The 14,655-nt window shown below is 40.9% G+C and overlaps 2 protein-coding genes across 3 annotated transcripts; both read right to left on the bottom strand.

Annotated features, from left to right (window-relative positions):
* Positions 1-867: 867 nt before the first annotated feature.
* Positions 868-7,336, bottom strand: cbx2 (chromobox homolog 2 (Drosophila Pc class)). Its single transcript, XM_026354129.1, has 5 exons — positions 6,966-7,336; positions 6,808-6,851; positions 5,289-5,354; positions 4,317-4,386; positions 868-4,234 (listed from the first exon to the last, which is right to left on the bottom strand). Exons 1-5 carry the CDS (start codon positions 7,035-7,037, stop codon positions 2,921-2,923), a joined length of 1,566 nt encoding a protein of 521 aa, XP_026209914.1. The 5' UTR covers positions 7,038-7,336; the 3' UTR covers positions 868-2,920.
* Positions 7,337-8,230: 894 nt separating this feature from the next.
* Positions 8,231-12,696, bottom strand: LOC113158346 (ectonucleotide pyrophosphatase/phosphodiesterase family member 7-like). Of its 2 annotated transcripts, none has more exons than XM_026354209.1 (6): positions 12,432-12,696; positions 11,858-12,003; positions 10,851-11,480; positions 9,247-9,481; positions 8,438-8,555; positions 8,231-8,288 (listed from the first exon to the last, which is right to left on the bottom strand). In XM_026354209.1, the coding sequence occupies exons 1-6, from the start codon at positions 12,664-12,666 to the stop codon at positions 8,231-8,233; spliced, it is 1,422 nt and encodes a 473-aa protein (XP_026209994.1). In that variant the 5' UTR covers positions 12,667-12,696. The 2 variants fall into 2 exon arrangements, with proteins under 2 accessions (XP_026209994.1, XP_026209985.1); XM_026354200.1 differs by having other exon boundaries at positions 8,438-8,551; positions 9,231-9,481; positions 12,432-12,666.
* Between the last annotated feature and the right edge of the window lie 1,959 nt (positions 12,697-14,655).

Raw genomic sequence — 14,655 nt, 5'->3', positions numbered from 1 at the left:
TATTATCCATCCACGTCACCAATGGTTCATTGCAGTGTGTTGTGCGTACACTAACTAATGATGATATGATCAGGATGTTGTGGATCACCTCTACATTATGTCAAACCCAGAAGTTCAGCTACGAGGCTACATGCAGGTTGTGCATCACTGTATATCTTTCACTGTTGCGACTGTGTGCTGCTGTACGGTTGGTCTTCAGGGAATGCTATTATGGTTTAAGGGGCATTTTAATGTGATTTGTCAGGGTTTGGGTTATTGAACTAAGGTTCAATAGTTTCACTCTTTGCAAGAAGATGGTTTAAATTAAGGAAAGAGATTATATAATTGTGGTTAATTAGGAAACTGAAGCAATGTGGCGTGGATTTACCTTCAAGTACAATAGCACCACCTAGTGGCTGTTAAAAGACATTTATCCATGAGGCACCATCTTTCATGTGATGAAGAGTCTACAGACTGGATGTGTTACTGTTACTTAGTGAAAGATAATGACAGAAGTTGACATCTCACTCTGGTGAATGTACTAACAACATTGAAAAAAAAAAATCTGCATACAATGTTCACGGCATACTATGAAAGACCAAACGAAACAGATTTACCGTGATGTAAAAGTAAGAAAAGCGGCTCCTCAGTCACACTGGAGAAGCTGGAATCAGACTTAAAAGTTGTACCGTTTATTAGTCACTTTGACAAGCAGCACAATACAAGGACTGATGACACTATCCTACAGTGAAAGGCTCTTAATTTGAAATAAATAGTATAAAAGGAGAACATTCAGTCTTAAAGGGTTAGTAGATCTAAAAAAAAAAAAAAAAAAAAAAAAAAAGGAAAACATGTATACAAAGTTCTTTCTTTTCATTAATTAAAAAACACAGATACAGTAAAAAAAAAAAAGAATCAAAAATATATTTTTTTATATAAACACCTTGCATTACCCCATAACCTAGCACACTGTGGTGGTGACCTTTAACTTGAGCCTAGACTAATCTTACTGCCTAATGCATTTCTTTCACTTAGTATTGGCACGAAGACGCTAAAACGCTGTTGGCTGTTTTACCTGCGACATGTAGGAGAACGTTGGAGATCCTGAATGGAAACAACAACGTCTCTAACTTGAACCTAAACCACTCTCATTTTTCAAATATGTGTCTATTCTATATATTAGCGAGGACTCTTTCTTGTTTCAAAACAATACGGACAAGAAAATAGGAAAAGTATAGTCTCCGAGCTGTGCTCTAGGGGTCCTCCTTTATTGAGCAACCTGAAATTCTAGCTATCTTTGGGGTAATGCCTTTGTGTTCAGTCTTTCAGAGAAAGAAAGGCACAGTCTGCAGAGCAGGATTACACAGAAGAGTTCAGTCGAAGTGCTTTGTTGCTGAACTCCTCTCAAGGGAGCAGAAAGTAGCGCACATTGTTGTGGTTTCTTTTCCGTTACATCAGATAAAGACCTTTTTTTTTTTTTTCTCCCCCTCTGTGAGGCCGTGCCGGCAGCTCCTGAAGCCATGCAAGCGCATGAAATGAGATGTCTGCAGCTGCAAGTAAAAAAAACAAAAAAATAAAAAAAGAAAAAGAGCTGGTGTTTCGGTGTGAGACATTTTGAAACGCCAGTAGCAACAGACAATAAAACACCAAACAATGCTGAGCAGTTTATCGTGGAGCTTTGTCTACACCCAACCCCTCCCTCAGTGGTTGGAAAAGCAACCGACTTCAGCAATGTCCAAAGTTCATGGGAAGCTCTGACATAAGTGTCAGGTGTACTGTCCACAATCATCCCACCACGTCAACACGTGGCCTTGCACTCATTTTTGCTCGTATTAACTACAAAGACGACGAGAAGATCGAAGAACAAGGCTGAAGCAAAGCCAGGAGAGCGAAACCTCAGCTGCGGCCGTGTCTTATCTGAGCGCACTCGGGTGAGCACAGATACGGTATCTGCCCAGCCTCCCGCGCCTGTTTCGAGCCATTTGGGAACCGGCGCTGATAAAGTGGCTGCGCTGTGGAATGAAGCTTCTTTTTTGGGGTGGTAATGGTGCGCACAGGTCAACACCGTATGGACCCCGTCCTTATGGAGCGTCATTCCACAGAAGTGAAGCTGTTGTCTGCTGGTCACTGGTACTAATGCAAGTTTATATACAGCATTAGAGTCCAATACATTAGAGCTGTAGAAAAAAAAAAATTACATGGACACAATGACGCTATACCCTAGGGGGGAAAGGCTTTCCTATCCCAAGAGAAATGAATATACCTATGCAGCAAACACTGTTGCATAGAAAAACAGAGGTAGCTAATTCATGAACATTAAAAAGTATTCACCTATACTAATAATTAAAAACTGGTTTACATTAGCTAGTGATTGTTATGGATTCACAATGCTGGCAAATGAGCTAAAAGTCTGCTACCCATGTCTGCTCTGGCCTGAAGGGTACACTATTCCTATTGTCAACATGATCTTATGTTATAACAGATAAAGTTATCAACATAGAAACACAGAACAGGTGTGAATGAATGTATGGAAGCCTATAGTATAGCATAGATTCAGTAACCTACACTGGGGAATTAGAGTTTGTTCCTAGGACCCTAGTAACTAAATATATACTCAACGAAACTGCAAAGATCGTTTCCTAGAAATCACCAGGTGAGAAAATGCAGCCATTCTTTTCTTCATGGCTACCGACCTTCCAACGCTGCCGTTTCTTGAACAATGTGTAAAAATGGGCAAATAAATAATCGACAGCCAATGCTTGGTTATATTATTCTTTTCTTTTTAACCTAAAAATTGGTCCCAACTTTAAAAAAGTAAGACCAAATTCACATCCATTCTCTGAAGCACTCTACGGGAATTCAAAAGGTTTCTTCAGTTCCTTCAGACCTCAAATCCTCCGTTTGCTTCTATGCCTGCTGGCTTGCAATGTCTTGAACCCTGTCAGTAGTTGCGGATGCTGAAAAAGCCCACACTGGTTGGCGACTCCTTGACTGTGACAGTAACTAGATTAGCAGTGACATCCGTTACAAACACATGTTCTATCAGACTCCGCGTGGGCTTCCAGTCCTGGTTCTGCACCGCTACAGAGGCATCTTGTTCATTGTAGGAAAAATCCTGGTCTGAGTCTGAGCTGCTTTCCTCCTCACCTGTGCTCATGTCGTTCATTTTGGATTTCTTGCTGCCATCTTTGGGGGCCAATCTCTCCTGCTGGCTCTGGATGTCTGTGGATTTATGCACTCTGCTCTTCTCGAGCCTGTCTTGCACTCTGGAGGTCTGGATTTCAGTTGCCTCCTTCATCTTGTCTGCTCCAGCCTGGTTCTTTCTGATCTGTGGTTTCCCAGGGATAGTGGGACTTTTAGGATTATACTCTTGATTTTGTGTGACGGCGGTTTTCTTGGCGCCGCTCGACAGTGGAGTAGTGCCACTTCCAGAAGTGTTGCTGCTTTGCACTGATTTGTTCTGAAGGTTGAGCGGCTGAAGGCCTAAACCATGATTGGAGGAGGTGTTCTTAGATGGCAAGGAAGCCAGCGCTTTAGTACTGGGTATCCGCTGCAGTGTTGACACAGGGGCCTGAGGTTTCTTTTGTCCATTGGGGGAGCTTAGTGTATGCTGAGTGGTTCCTTGAATGTGGTGTTTAGATGTATTCAAATTCAATGCTGCTACCCCTTTTGATTTACTAGCAGCTGCTTTCAAATCCAGACTTGCCCCGCTGCTCGTATTGGAAACGGATATTTTACCCTCAGTAACATTCCTGTTCTGACTGGGTTTATTCAGGCCCAGGGAGGCAGGTTGGACTGACCTACTCGATCCCACAGCCCCACCCTGAGACAGGAAGCTCCTGTTCTGGCCTCCTACTGTATCTTTGGCTGAACTCCGATGGAAACCCATGAAGGTGAAGCTTGCTGGGTGAACGGGTTTCTTTATTGCTCCCGGAAGATCTGTCTCTTTGGATGTCTTCAGGACTTTGCGAAGACCCTTGTTCTGCTGAAGTTCCTTCACTTCAGGGGGCAGAGGTTTCTTGCTTCGTTTTTTTGGCGGCTCCTGTTTTGCCATGACGATCTGTGCCTTCTTTTGAGGGACAGGATGAAGGTCCCTGGTTCTGACACTTGGATTTGCCTGTTTTATGTTACTGTCGTCGTCATCGTCGTCTGATGAGGAGGAAGAGGAGGAGCAGGAGGATGTGGAGTCTGAGTCTGAGGATGACGATGAGCCAGATGAAGAGCTGCTCGACTTTGAAACTTCAGGCACATTATCCTAAAAACAAACAAACAAATAGAAATATTAAACACTGTTCTAAGCCATCAAAGATGGATGTTGTGCATTGAATTGTACTTACAAGGATTTTCCGCGGCCGTCCTCTTGGCCTTTTCCCTCTCTTACGCATCAGAAGCTCCTTTTCTTGCTCTCTGCAATAATTAGATTTGAACAAATGCTTAGTATCAATTAACTACAGGACGTAGTGAAGTTTCCTATGGATCCAATTTGAGTGCCACTCCAAATAAGGAGTTCGGGGTGTTGCCTTTTTCCTGCTAACTTACTGAAAACACAGCCACACCTCCCTCCTGCTACAAACTCAAACATCAAATGTTATATTACATACTAACAAGTGATTATCTGTCTATCATCTATATAAATATATATAAAGTAACCAAAATTACCACCTGTGTATCAGAGATGGAACGAGCTGCCTTATTAACCTTGCAGGCAATTCAATGCAAATGTACTTTATGAAGAGATTTGCTGAAATTACTGCCCAAATTCCCTTAAACTTGTTAACAGACCAGGCATCACATCCAATATTGTAAACTGACAAAATTTTTGCAGCATTCGTTGGTAATTTGATTAAAGTATACTCCTAAAAAGCTTAGAGACAATAAAATAGTTTGTCTGCAAAACATTACCATTTACTATATAAACAGAAGCACTGACCTATACCTTCTATAAGCCCTACAATTTTAATATATATTATGTAATGTAACTTCTATAAGAAATAACTCCTGGCAGTCAACTGGGAGCTTGGAGTTTTTCAAGCCAGGATCTAGAAACCATCAACACCATATGTTATGATACTTTCCACATGATTTGATATCAATAAATATACAACACACTCTATATCAAATATGGATCAATATGGAATCTCTGAAATATTACTGGAATTACAGCTATGTCTAATTAAATCTTCTCTATAGTTACAACGTGAGACTGTTCTTCTGTCCGACATAGAAATTAAGAGCATGGTCAAAATGACAACCTATGGATTCTCTTAACACACAAAGACTTGTGTGTTAAGAGTCAAGATGACACTCACTTTTTGTTGAAAGCAGCCAGTAGTCTTGGGTCAAGGATGTTTTCTTGAGGCTCCCAGCTGTTGTGCCTTGAAGAAAAAAAAAGACAAAGAGTTTTACACGCTATGCTTCAAAATAAAGAAGCAAGACTGAACCGATGTGAATTGTTATTGGAAATCTTGGAGAGCTCTGTCTGGACCATGTCTGAACACTTTGTAAATGTCCACTTCATGCAGCGAGTGGTACACCCACCGCTCTCCATTCAAAGACAGCAGAGGATTCAGCTCATTCATTAATATCACACACTAAATAGAATTTACTTAAGGCCTGAAATATCCTTAGGACATCACATGAAAAGATGTGTAGTCCAGAACAACAACAACAACAAAACATGTGTCTCCAGCAGCAAAATCTGAAGCAAATCATGCACAAACCAATAAGGAAGACCATCTTAGAAAATGCTTCTGTTTGGTTACAGCACAGCATGAAGTGTTGCTCAGATTGGAAAAGTAACTTTGTAAATTTACCTACTTGCATCATTTACTGCAGATACACAAAACAGACTGTTTTATTGCAGTTTTTCTGAAGTGATCTGAACTACATGCGTGTTAGGACAACATTTCTCCTCATGACTTCATCCATCTTACATACTGTGTATATACACTGTATATTGTGTGGTTGTGTAGTGTGGTTCCTTTACTTTATGTCCGAGTTGAGAGCAACTGTAACAAAACAAAACTAATTCCCTCTGAGATTAATAAAGTTTTTTGCACCTTGAATCTTGTTTTTGAATAGCCTCCTCTGATCAGCAGGCACCATTAAAATAATCAACCCCCACCCTTTCACAACACACACACACACACACACACAATGGATGTGGCTCCATGAGAAAGCCATGGAGCTGGCAGGCGATAGTGTGCATTGATGGTGGATTACAGCAACAATGTGGAGTGAGCAGAAAGGGCAAGTGACGAGAAATGAATGCAGCAGCATCAGGTCTGGATAAAACCACAATCAAGCTACAGAGGCTCTGGGTTATGTAACGAAAACACCACGATATAAATAAGTGCAAAGATCAAATTGTCAGGTTTTATTCCATCATTGACTTCCGAGTTGGCGTTTCTCTTTCTCTCTCTCTCCTACACACACACACACACAAATACAAAATAAGTTGTTTTAAGTGGCTCCTAAAATGAATTAAACCCTATGAATATGCGATCAAGCAGAGACGTGAAACAAACAAATAAAAAAAAAAAAAGATGTAATAAACCAAAGTAGCAGCTTGGGTTTTTACCGCTAAACTTCTCGTATTTTGAAGGATTCCGAACAAAAGAAAGGACACGTAAAGGCACCACAACGAGGGCAAAACCTAAACAACATCCCGTCGTCTGTGTGGTTGGAGCTGGGTTTTGTTTTTGGTTTTTTTTTTGTTAGTTTTTTTTCTAGCCAAGCTTGAACGAGCAGCTTTAGCGAAAGCAACAAGCGACACGCTGCTGTTGTTGTTTTCATTGTTTCGAGCCGAGCAGCGGCGGGGCTACTTACTTGGACGACCATCCCCTCCACTTGACGAGAAACTCCAACTTTCCCTACGAGAAAACACAGCAGAGCAACAGTGTTTGGTGAACGGCCGCCAGAGAAGACAAAGAGACGCCTGGGGGAAAAAAAAAAAGGAAGAGTGGCAATGTTTTCACAGCTCTGACCTTTCTTAAGCGCTTGTTCAAAATGCACTCGGCATCAAAGACCTGCTCTCCCACGGCGCTCAGCTCCTCCATGTCTGCCTTCGCCCCGAAGAAGACTCCTTTCCCCACGCGCACACGCACGCACGCACGCACGCCGCGGGCAGCCAATCACAGCCCGCACGTCCTCCACCGGAGGTTCAGCGCCTCGCCTTCAAAATAAACCTCCTGATGCGCAATAACGATTGAGCTGAACTGAGGAGGCTGTATGAAACAGATGACATCTAACTTACAAGCACGTCTGCGTTGAAATGATAAACACGAGCGATGAGGTAGATTTATTAGCTAATCTACTCTAATTATAGATTTATTTTAAATAGCCTAATTTTTTATGTTTCAAATGAGTTAACATAGAAAGATTGTTTCCATATGTTGTCCCTGGCCAGAGGTTAATAATGCACGTTACAAATAAAATAAATGGTCTCTACTAGTACAGTAGAAAATGTACAATTATACTAGCTCCATTTAAAGTAATGTTTACTGTTTGAGTAATCGAAATACAAGTCTGGAAGTAAAAACGCGTAGTTCTATTTTGAAAGCTGTAACCGGAAGCTGTGGGTTTCCGTGTGTAGCTTGACACTATCACACGGTGAGAGGCGCGCAACTGAGACTATGGTTGCACAAATATGTCCCTTGGCGGACACCGTCTGCTGCTCGCAACATGCTCTCTTGTTGTATTGTAAGTGAAACTAGAGGCAAATCTTCTCTAAGCAGATCTCCAAATCAATTTGTGGACAAAGGCTTTTTTAAATCTCATTTTATTCCTTTTTATTATTAATGTGATTACCTGTTTGCACTCAACATATTTTATGTCGCCTTCTTTTTTTACTGTTTGTGGTTTTTAAAACAGTGGATGGCCATTGGAAGGTAAGAAAGTTTATTTCATGTTGTTTTATGGCCTGTGAGCATGCACACATTCAATGCAGCTAACAATCACCCTCAGTTTTAAGCATAATCATGAGTAATGGTATTTATATTTATTCATACATGCAAGTGTGCAAATAAACATATAGCCTAATAGTCTGAGATTTGTTAACATACTTCATCACAGAATTCAATAAAAGACTAAACAAAAGAAACAACCTGAGAGCCTGTTGGTTTTTATTTTTTTTACAACAATGCTAATTTGTGTTTTCCATATGTAAATAGATTTACACAACTGTGTGTTTTTTGTTCCTTGCAGTTCCTCACATGGAATGAGATTCGGCCAGTCGGATTCAGTGTGATGATCAAAATGCTGTTTGTTTTACATTTTCTTTTTCTGGAAGATCTTTTGAACTTTGTGATCTGAAAAAAAAAAACAAACAAACAGAGAAATACATATGCTGTAATGTATTGTGACACACTAACAAATATTATTGTTTTATTGTTGTTGACTCTACAGGGGACCAACAGTAATTATTGTACATAAAAGTTTGAATTGACTCCATTATTACCGTTTATTCTTGCGTTTTTTGAGAACTCTGTGGGACATCGCAACTATAAAAAGGACAGCTAAAAATCCAGCCACCGCAGCCAGTCCAATGATGACGTTTTGTGTCATATTTAAACCACCTGAGATAGAAAAAGAGAACAGAAAAAACATTTGTGCCAGTTTTTCCAGAGGCTGGCTTTAGAGTAGAGCATACTGTTCCTCAGCTGTTTCCCTGAAAGTACCTGCAAAACTTACAACAAAGTGCTGTATCCACAGGATGGTGCTAGAACAGCAACATTTATAAGCCATTGAGCACAGTAACTACATTTTTCTATATGTTCTCTTCTTTGTGCTCTACAAGACCTCTGTGTTTACTGTAAAACATAATGATCAATGCCATTAGAGTCTTGTAGCAGGGAACTAAGCGACTTTGGGTGTAGGCAGAATGTGATGGTGACCTGTCCTGGTTTACATGCCTCTTTCTAAATGGGAGAAGCAGACCCTCAAAGCTGAGTGAATATCACTAATGCTTGAATGGAAATCAAATTCTAAACAGTAAGACTAGACTACAGATTATTGCCTTTATGGTTGTTTAACTATTTAACACCAGACACTTGGCATCAGATCTGAAACCTCCTTTCTTCTCTCTGTCTACTCTCTCTTTGAGCTGATCTGCTTTCCAGCCTTAACCTACAGTAGCGCTATGTCTGTATTGGACATAATGTGAAGTCAGAATTGATGGATGAATGGCCTAGTAATGAAGGAGCAGGTGTTGGAGTGACACACTTTCAAGGCCATGGAGAGAGACTCATTAGTGTGATGTAAGCTCACCCTGAGGAGCTTCGCTAGTAACCAGCATGTGTTTGGTGGCGGTCAGGTGGCCGTCGTTGACCTCCGGCTGGATGCCCAGGATGTGACACATCAAGGGGTAGATGTTTACAGTCTCAAAAGGCTCCACCTCTAAGTTCCTACGAAATGCTGGACCCACTGCCCTGAAGAAAGGCTTCATATCCATGTTCTCATTGTCAAAGCCATGCTCTCCCTTGTTGGACTGAACTGGAAAATACTGCAAAGATACACAGGGGGTGAGAAACACAACTTGCATGATCCAGTTTATTAGATTCAGTTGTACTTTAATGTTTACCAGCCACCTTATCTGACCTTATCAGCAGCAGGTTTCACACTTTCTCGGCCTACTATTATTTAGTCAGCAGAGGGAGGTATTGGCCAAGTGAAAGAATTGTTTCCATACTGTAATCTTAAGCTGGTGTTTGCTCTTTGTAACTGCTGCCATCGAAAAAACAAGTGACTGAGGGGGAGTTTTAATCCATGTCTAAAATTCTGGTTTCAGAAAGAACTTGTATGGCACATTCCTATGTTATTTTAATAGTATAGTGTCAAGTTTCATGTTAACAAAATGTTATTTATCTCATATGTCAGAATATGTATATTATACTGTATATATTATGTGGAATTCTTGGTTATATTGGGCTCAGTGTGGTTATTCTCATCTGGGTTTAAACTAAAAGGAGTGAAAGTGGATAAAATAGAGTAATAGCTATGTTAGGTTGTAATTTAGATAACCAGTTTTACATGTCGATCTGATTTTGATTATATTATAAATAAATATCATATTTATCGTTTGGAACCATTTTGCGATTTTGATCATTTTCTCTTTAAATAAAGCCATGACTCAATGGTTCTCAGAACCGACTGACGCTCTCAGCTGCAAAGTTGCCGCACAGTGGAGTGACTGAGTAAGTGTAGAGCCAAATGAAAATGCTAATTTGGAATTTTGTGGCATGAATAGCTTCATGAAGCATTTGAGAGCACTGCATGTCATCAGCCAGGCCTGGATTATCCCGAGGACGTGCAAATGCACTTGATTAAAATTGTAATGTACTAAGATTAGAATTTAACCCCTTGTTTCTGGATGGAATTAAAAGTCTAGTGTCAACGTTCCATAATAGCCAAATGTAATTTTTGTATTTAAAATAAACTTCGTCTCTCTGTAGTCCAGATTTCAGGAAATGTATCTATTAAAGCAGGTGACATGCAGATTATTTATCGTGCCACTTGTGTTTATCAGTATGACAGCACTTTTCATTTGATATCTTTATGGACATAAACCAGGTGATTATCTTGTAAATGCCTTACTGCTGCTAATGAGTAACCAGTACTGCATGATAATAGGCACAAATGTTAACCTGAGGTAACTGTTACTTTAAAGGATAAATCAGGACTTTGCGTGGGCAGAGCATTGTTCTTGCACGTCCCTCTGTGGTTTTAAACTTCGCTTGCTTTTGCCCAAACATAAGTCAGTGGTCACTCTATGGCCTCTTAGTTATTGGATAACGTTAAGCAGTTGTATTTCTGTAATTGCTGCCTACAGTGAAACAGGTCTATTTAACATTTGACTCCATCTTTCAACGCACCCCATTGATCACGTAACCAGGGTCGGCCCATAAAATGATGGGGAGGATACGATCATTTTTGGCAAAGTGGAGCCGTGCTGGCATCTCCTCTTTCTTGTACACATGGAGGTGTGGATGGGCCCCTTTCAAGGCGTTGTAAACCTTCTCGAGTAAACCCGGTTTTGGCAGCAGCATTCCAGAGGGTCCATAGTCGACCAGGTGGAAGGACAGGTCTTTGAATGAGAAGCCAGGGATCTTGTACAAGGTGATCGCCTCTACTTGATTGTTGCGGTACACTGTGGACATGCCGTGGTCAGCTGTGATGATGATGTTCAGGCTATTATCCAGCCCGTGTAGTTCAGCCGACTGTCGAATGTAGCCCACAGTTCGGTCAACTTGCTTGACCATCTCTCGGCGCTCTGGGGAGTCTGGGCCATATTTGTGGCCTGTGCCATCTGGTTCACCAAAGTACATTGACACAAAGTCCAGATCCTGGTATTTAAACCAGCCCATCACCTTATCTGTGTTGTCTTGCCAAACAGTCTCGTTCTTATAGTTGTAGAGCGGTGGCTCTATTTCCCGTACCATAGCAACCTGTCCCTGGTAACTGGAAGCTGTGCCAGGAAAGTGAAGAGAGCCAGCTTTTAGGCCCTGGAAGAGTAGGAATAAGAGCCCACATTAACATCACACACATATGACACATGTACTTGACTGCTTACAAGCACCCCAAGGGCTCATCTCTCTATATGCTGGGTCAACATCCTGTACAAGGAAATCAAATCAGTAGTTGGTGGATTTAAAAAAAAAAAAAAGATTTCTCAAAGCTTTCTAGGCAACATCACATCAGCTGTCATTTGCATGCAGTTAGCATCTGTACCTGCAAGGTAATTTGTGATACAACTGCAGTGATTTACCTGAAATCATTCAGCAAGCTTTCAGAGGTGTTTTGTCAAGAGAAATGGTTTCTAGTGCTGTAAACAGCAAAACAGTCTCTCACAGTGATAAGATGGAAATCATGCTGCACAGACCTGTCTCTGCGCTGTGATCCAGATAGGCAGAGTGCCATTGTCCCACCAGTCATTCACAAACTGAGTCGGATAGTATGGCTTCTTCTCAGTGGTGGCTGTGTTGAACCACATGTTGTGGATTACCCCGTGATTCTCAATGTAGCGGCCTACAGAAGAGAATCACTGTCAGTCTGCTTGCACTCATTATTCATGGCGTGACACATTCACATTAAAAATTCTATCAACTTAACGGGTTGAGTGGCTTGACGCTTTTGGACAAGGTCTTACGACCAACTTTGGAGATTAGAGGAATTTAATTTCAAGCAAGTTAAATTTCTTTTAGCTGGCACTGATGATTTGAGAGTCAAAATAAGAAAGGGAGCAGAGAATTCTTTCCTCACTCATCCAAGCATAATCATCTTACTCAGCTATAAAAGCTGTTGGACCCTGGGACATTCAATTAAAACTAATTCCCTTTTCCCATGGCTTTTTTCAATCCCTGCAAAGTAAACTCAGAGCAGTTTTCTTTTTCTGCCATGATATGCAGATCCCCTGTCAACTGGAAACAGTGTTTGTAGAAAATGAAACACTTTACCTGTCAAGAGGGTGAAGTGTGTAGGGCTGGTGACGGTGAGGTAAGGAGGTGTGACATACAAGGCTTTGACTCCATCCTTGGCCATTTTGTCGAGGTTTGGTGTGTCCACATCACGGTCGTAATCCCACCGGAAGCCATCGAAGGAGATGAGCAGCAACTTCTGTCTCTCTTTATTAACTGGAGCACTGAGGATGGATGAGACCCAGAGGAGGCAGAGACTCGCTGTCCACAGCATGGCGAACACGGACACTTCACAGGTCTTTACTGACTCTACTCTCTCGCTAACCCTCTTATTTACAAGTGGATCCACCTCTTGACATCTCACCTCAGGTTTTTGAAGGCAACGGCTTCTGAGCAAAGTTTCATCAACTTATCTTATCTTGTAGGTTGGATGGACTATATCTCAGCACTTTTCTGCGTGCAGCCTAATGATGTTTATGAGCTGATTTTACGGCTAGGAGTTGTGTTCACAGTGAATTTCCCCCCTCGTTTTGTGCTCGAGGACTGGCAGTAAAGCAGATTAATCTCTCCGGGCACCGTGGTTGTTTGTTTCCCCCCTTACTTGCTTGTTGATGCTGTCTTTCTGTTTGTCTGCCTGCTTGTCTGTGTGTCGGAGTTTCCAGTGAATCATTGACAATGGGGGAAATGACATTTTGATGGGTTTCACCTTGGGATTGGGATGGTTCATGATTGATCTGACACCAGGAAAATGAAGAGGAAAATTAGAGTATATATCTCTTTGCCACCGCAGTAGTCTCTCGGGAAGAAAAGATCCTAATAGACATATTCATTTTAATATATCTAAAATGTATATATTAACCCCGGGATATTGTTAAAAGATCTCTTAAAATCTGCATTGATTTTTTTTGCAATGGCTATGACGGTGGGCAAACTATTAAAAATGGACTTCAGCCTCCTCAGTTTTTCAGCTCAGATCATACTAAGCTTTCTCACTCAGACATCATATATCACGGTATTGTGATGATCAACGTCCATCAAATTGCTAGACAAGCTAACTCTTCACATTTGTTTTTTATCGTACTGTATATGTCCTTGGCAAAAGTTCAAGGGAATCGTCTAATCTTTATGGAGATAAAGAGCTAACATTCATCAGCTTTCATTTACCTCATTCATATTCATTAGCTTTCTCATATTAACTCTATATGCTCTCCGTACAGTGTCAGCAAGATTTGGAGATGTGTTTTGGACTGCTGAGACTGGTGCATGTCTCAGATCTCTGCTCTGAGAACTTTATCAAACACACCCAGTCTGAACTTGAGGGGCGAGCAAACTTTATCTGACCCTCTCAATCCTGCACAGGATTTCCACAGGGATTCTCACATGTTCATGAAAAAGAAAAGTGAGGTTTTTGTCTTTAGCACTCCCTGCTGCCCATACACACCCACTACAGAGCCCTTCACCAGATGGAAAACCAAAACAGCTCCATCATCCTTGAGCCGTACAGTTATATAAAACGCAAATCTAGAACGTGGTATTACAGGCAATTGATGCAAGTTTTCTTTAGACCTTCTGTACAGTCTTTCCAGTATCCTTTGAACAGCTAAACACCCTTGAGATATTAAAGTGCCTGTAATATAAAGATATTGATTCTATCTCACTTGATGCTGCTACTTTATTTATTTTATTTTTTCAGTCTAGACAACTTGCATAATGTCAATGAAAAATCATACAGTATGTGCTATATACAGGGTACTTGCAGGATAAACCATCTAGTCAGAAGAACACAAAAATGAGTTCGGTTGATAAATGGGTCCCCTCGTGAAAACACACAGAAAGGTTTTTTCAGTACAAGCTGCACCTTCTCCTAACGTCACAGCATTTGAAAAAAGGTGATAGACAAATATATTTATTATAAACAAAGAAGCATTTGGACGTCCACATATTGCCCCAAAGTCGAATGAATTAGAGAAAGACAAGAGTAGCAATTGATTATGTGTCACGTTGGCTCTAGTTCTGCCGCCCTGTGACTTGTTGATGTGTGCAGATGATTTTCAGTTATTCAATGACATATTGTTGACATGTTTAAAATGATAGCCTTGAGATCTACAGTAATCCAGATTTAATGTTAGTGTTTTACTGCTGTAGGATGTAAGGATGTAAGTGTGTACTCTAATCTTTATGCAGTAGTCCTTAACGTCTCCAAGTTGTGTGAAATTGTTGTTTAAAATAGGTTTTAACCACAAAATCTTAAATCAAATGTAGA

The sequence above is a fragment of the Anabas testudineus genome, chromosome 8, assembly GCF_900324465.2.
Source record: "Anabas testudineus chromosome 8, fAnaTes1.2, whole genome shotgun sequence".
Taxonomy (NCBI): Eukaryota; Metazoa; Chordata; class Actinopteri; order Anabantiformes; family Anabantidae; genus Anabas; species Anabas testudineus.
The sequence above is the reverse complement of the archived record's forward strand: the minus strand, read 5'-3'. Positions and strand labels throughout refer to the sequence as shown.

Coding starts and splice junctions, on each gene's coding strand:
- cbx2 (XM_026354129.1), bottom strand. CDS start 7,037: ATGGAGGAGCTGAGCGCCGTGGGAGAGCAGGTCTTTGATGCCGAGTGC. Junction 6,852..6,965: donor TGAACAAGCGCTTAAGAAAG/GTCAGAGCTGTG, acceptor GTTTTCTCGTAG/GGAAAGTTGGAGTTTCTCGT. Junction 4,235..4,316: donor GACGGCCGCGGAAAATCCTT/GTAAGTACAATT, acceptor GTTTGTTTTTAG/GATAATGTGCCTGAAGTTTC.
- LOC113158346 (XM_026354200.1), bottom strand. CDS start 12,666: ATGCTGTGGACAGCGAGTCTCTGCCTCCTCTGGGTCTCATCCATCCTC. Junction 11,481..11,857: donor GGATCACAGCGCAGAGACAG/GTCTGTGCAGCA, acceptor CTACTCTTCCAG/GGCCTAAAAGCTGGCTCTCT. Junction 8,289..8,437: donor AAAAAACGCAAGAATAAACG/GTAATAATGGAG, acceptor TTTTTTTTTCAG/ATCACAAAGTTCAAAAGATC.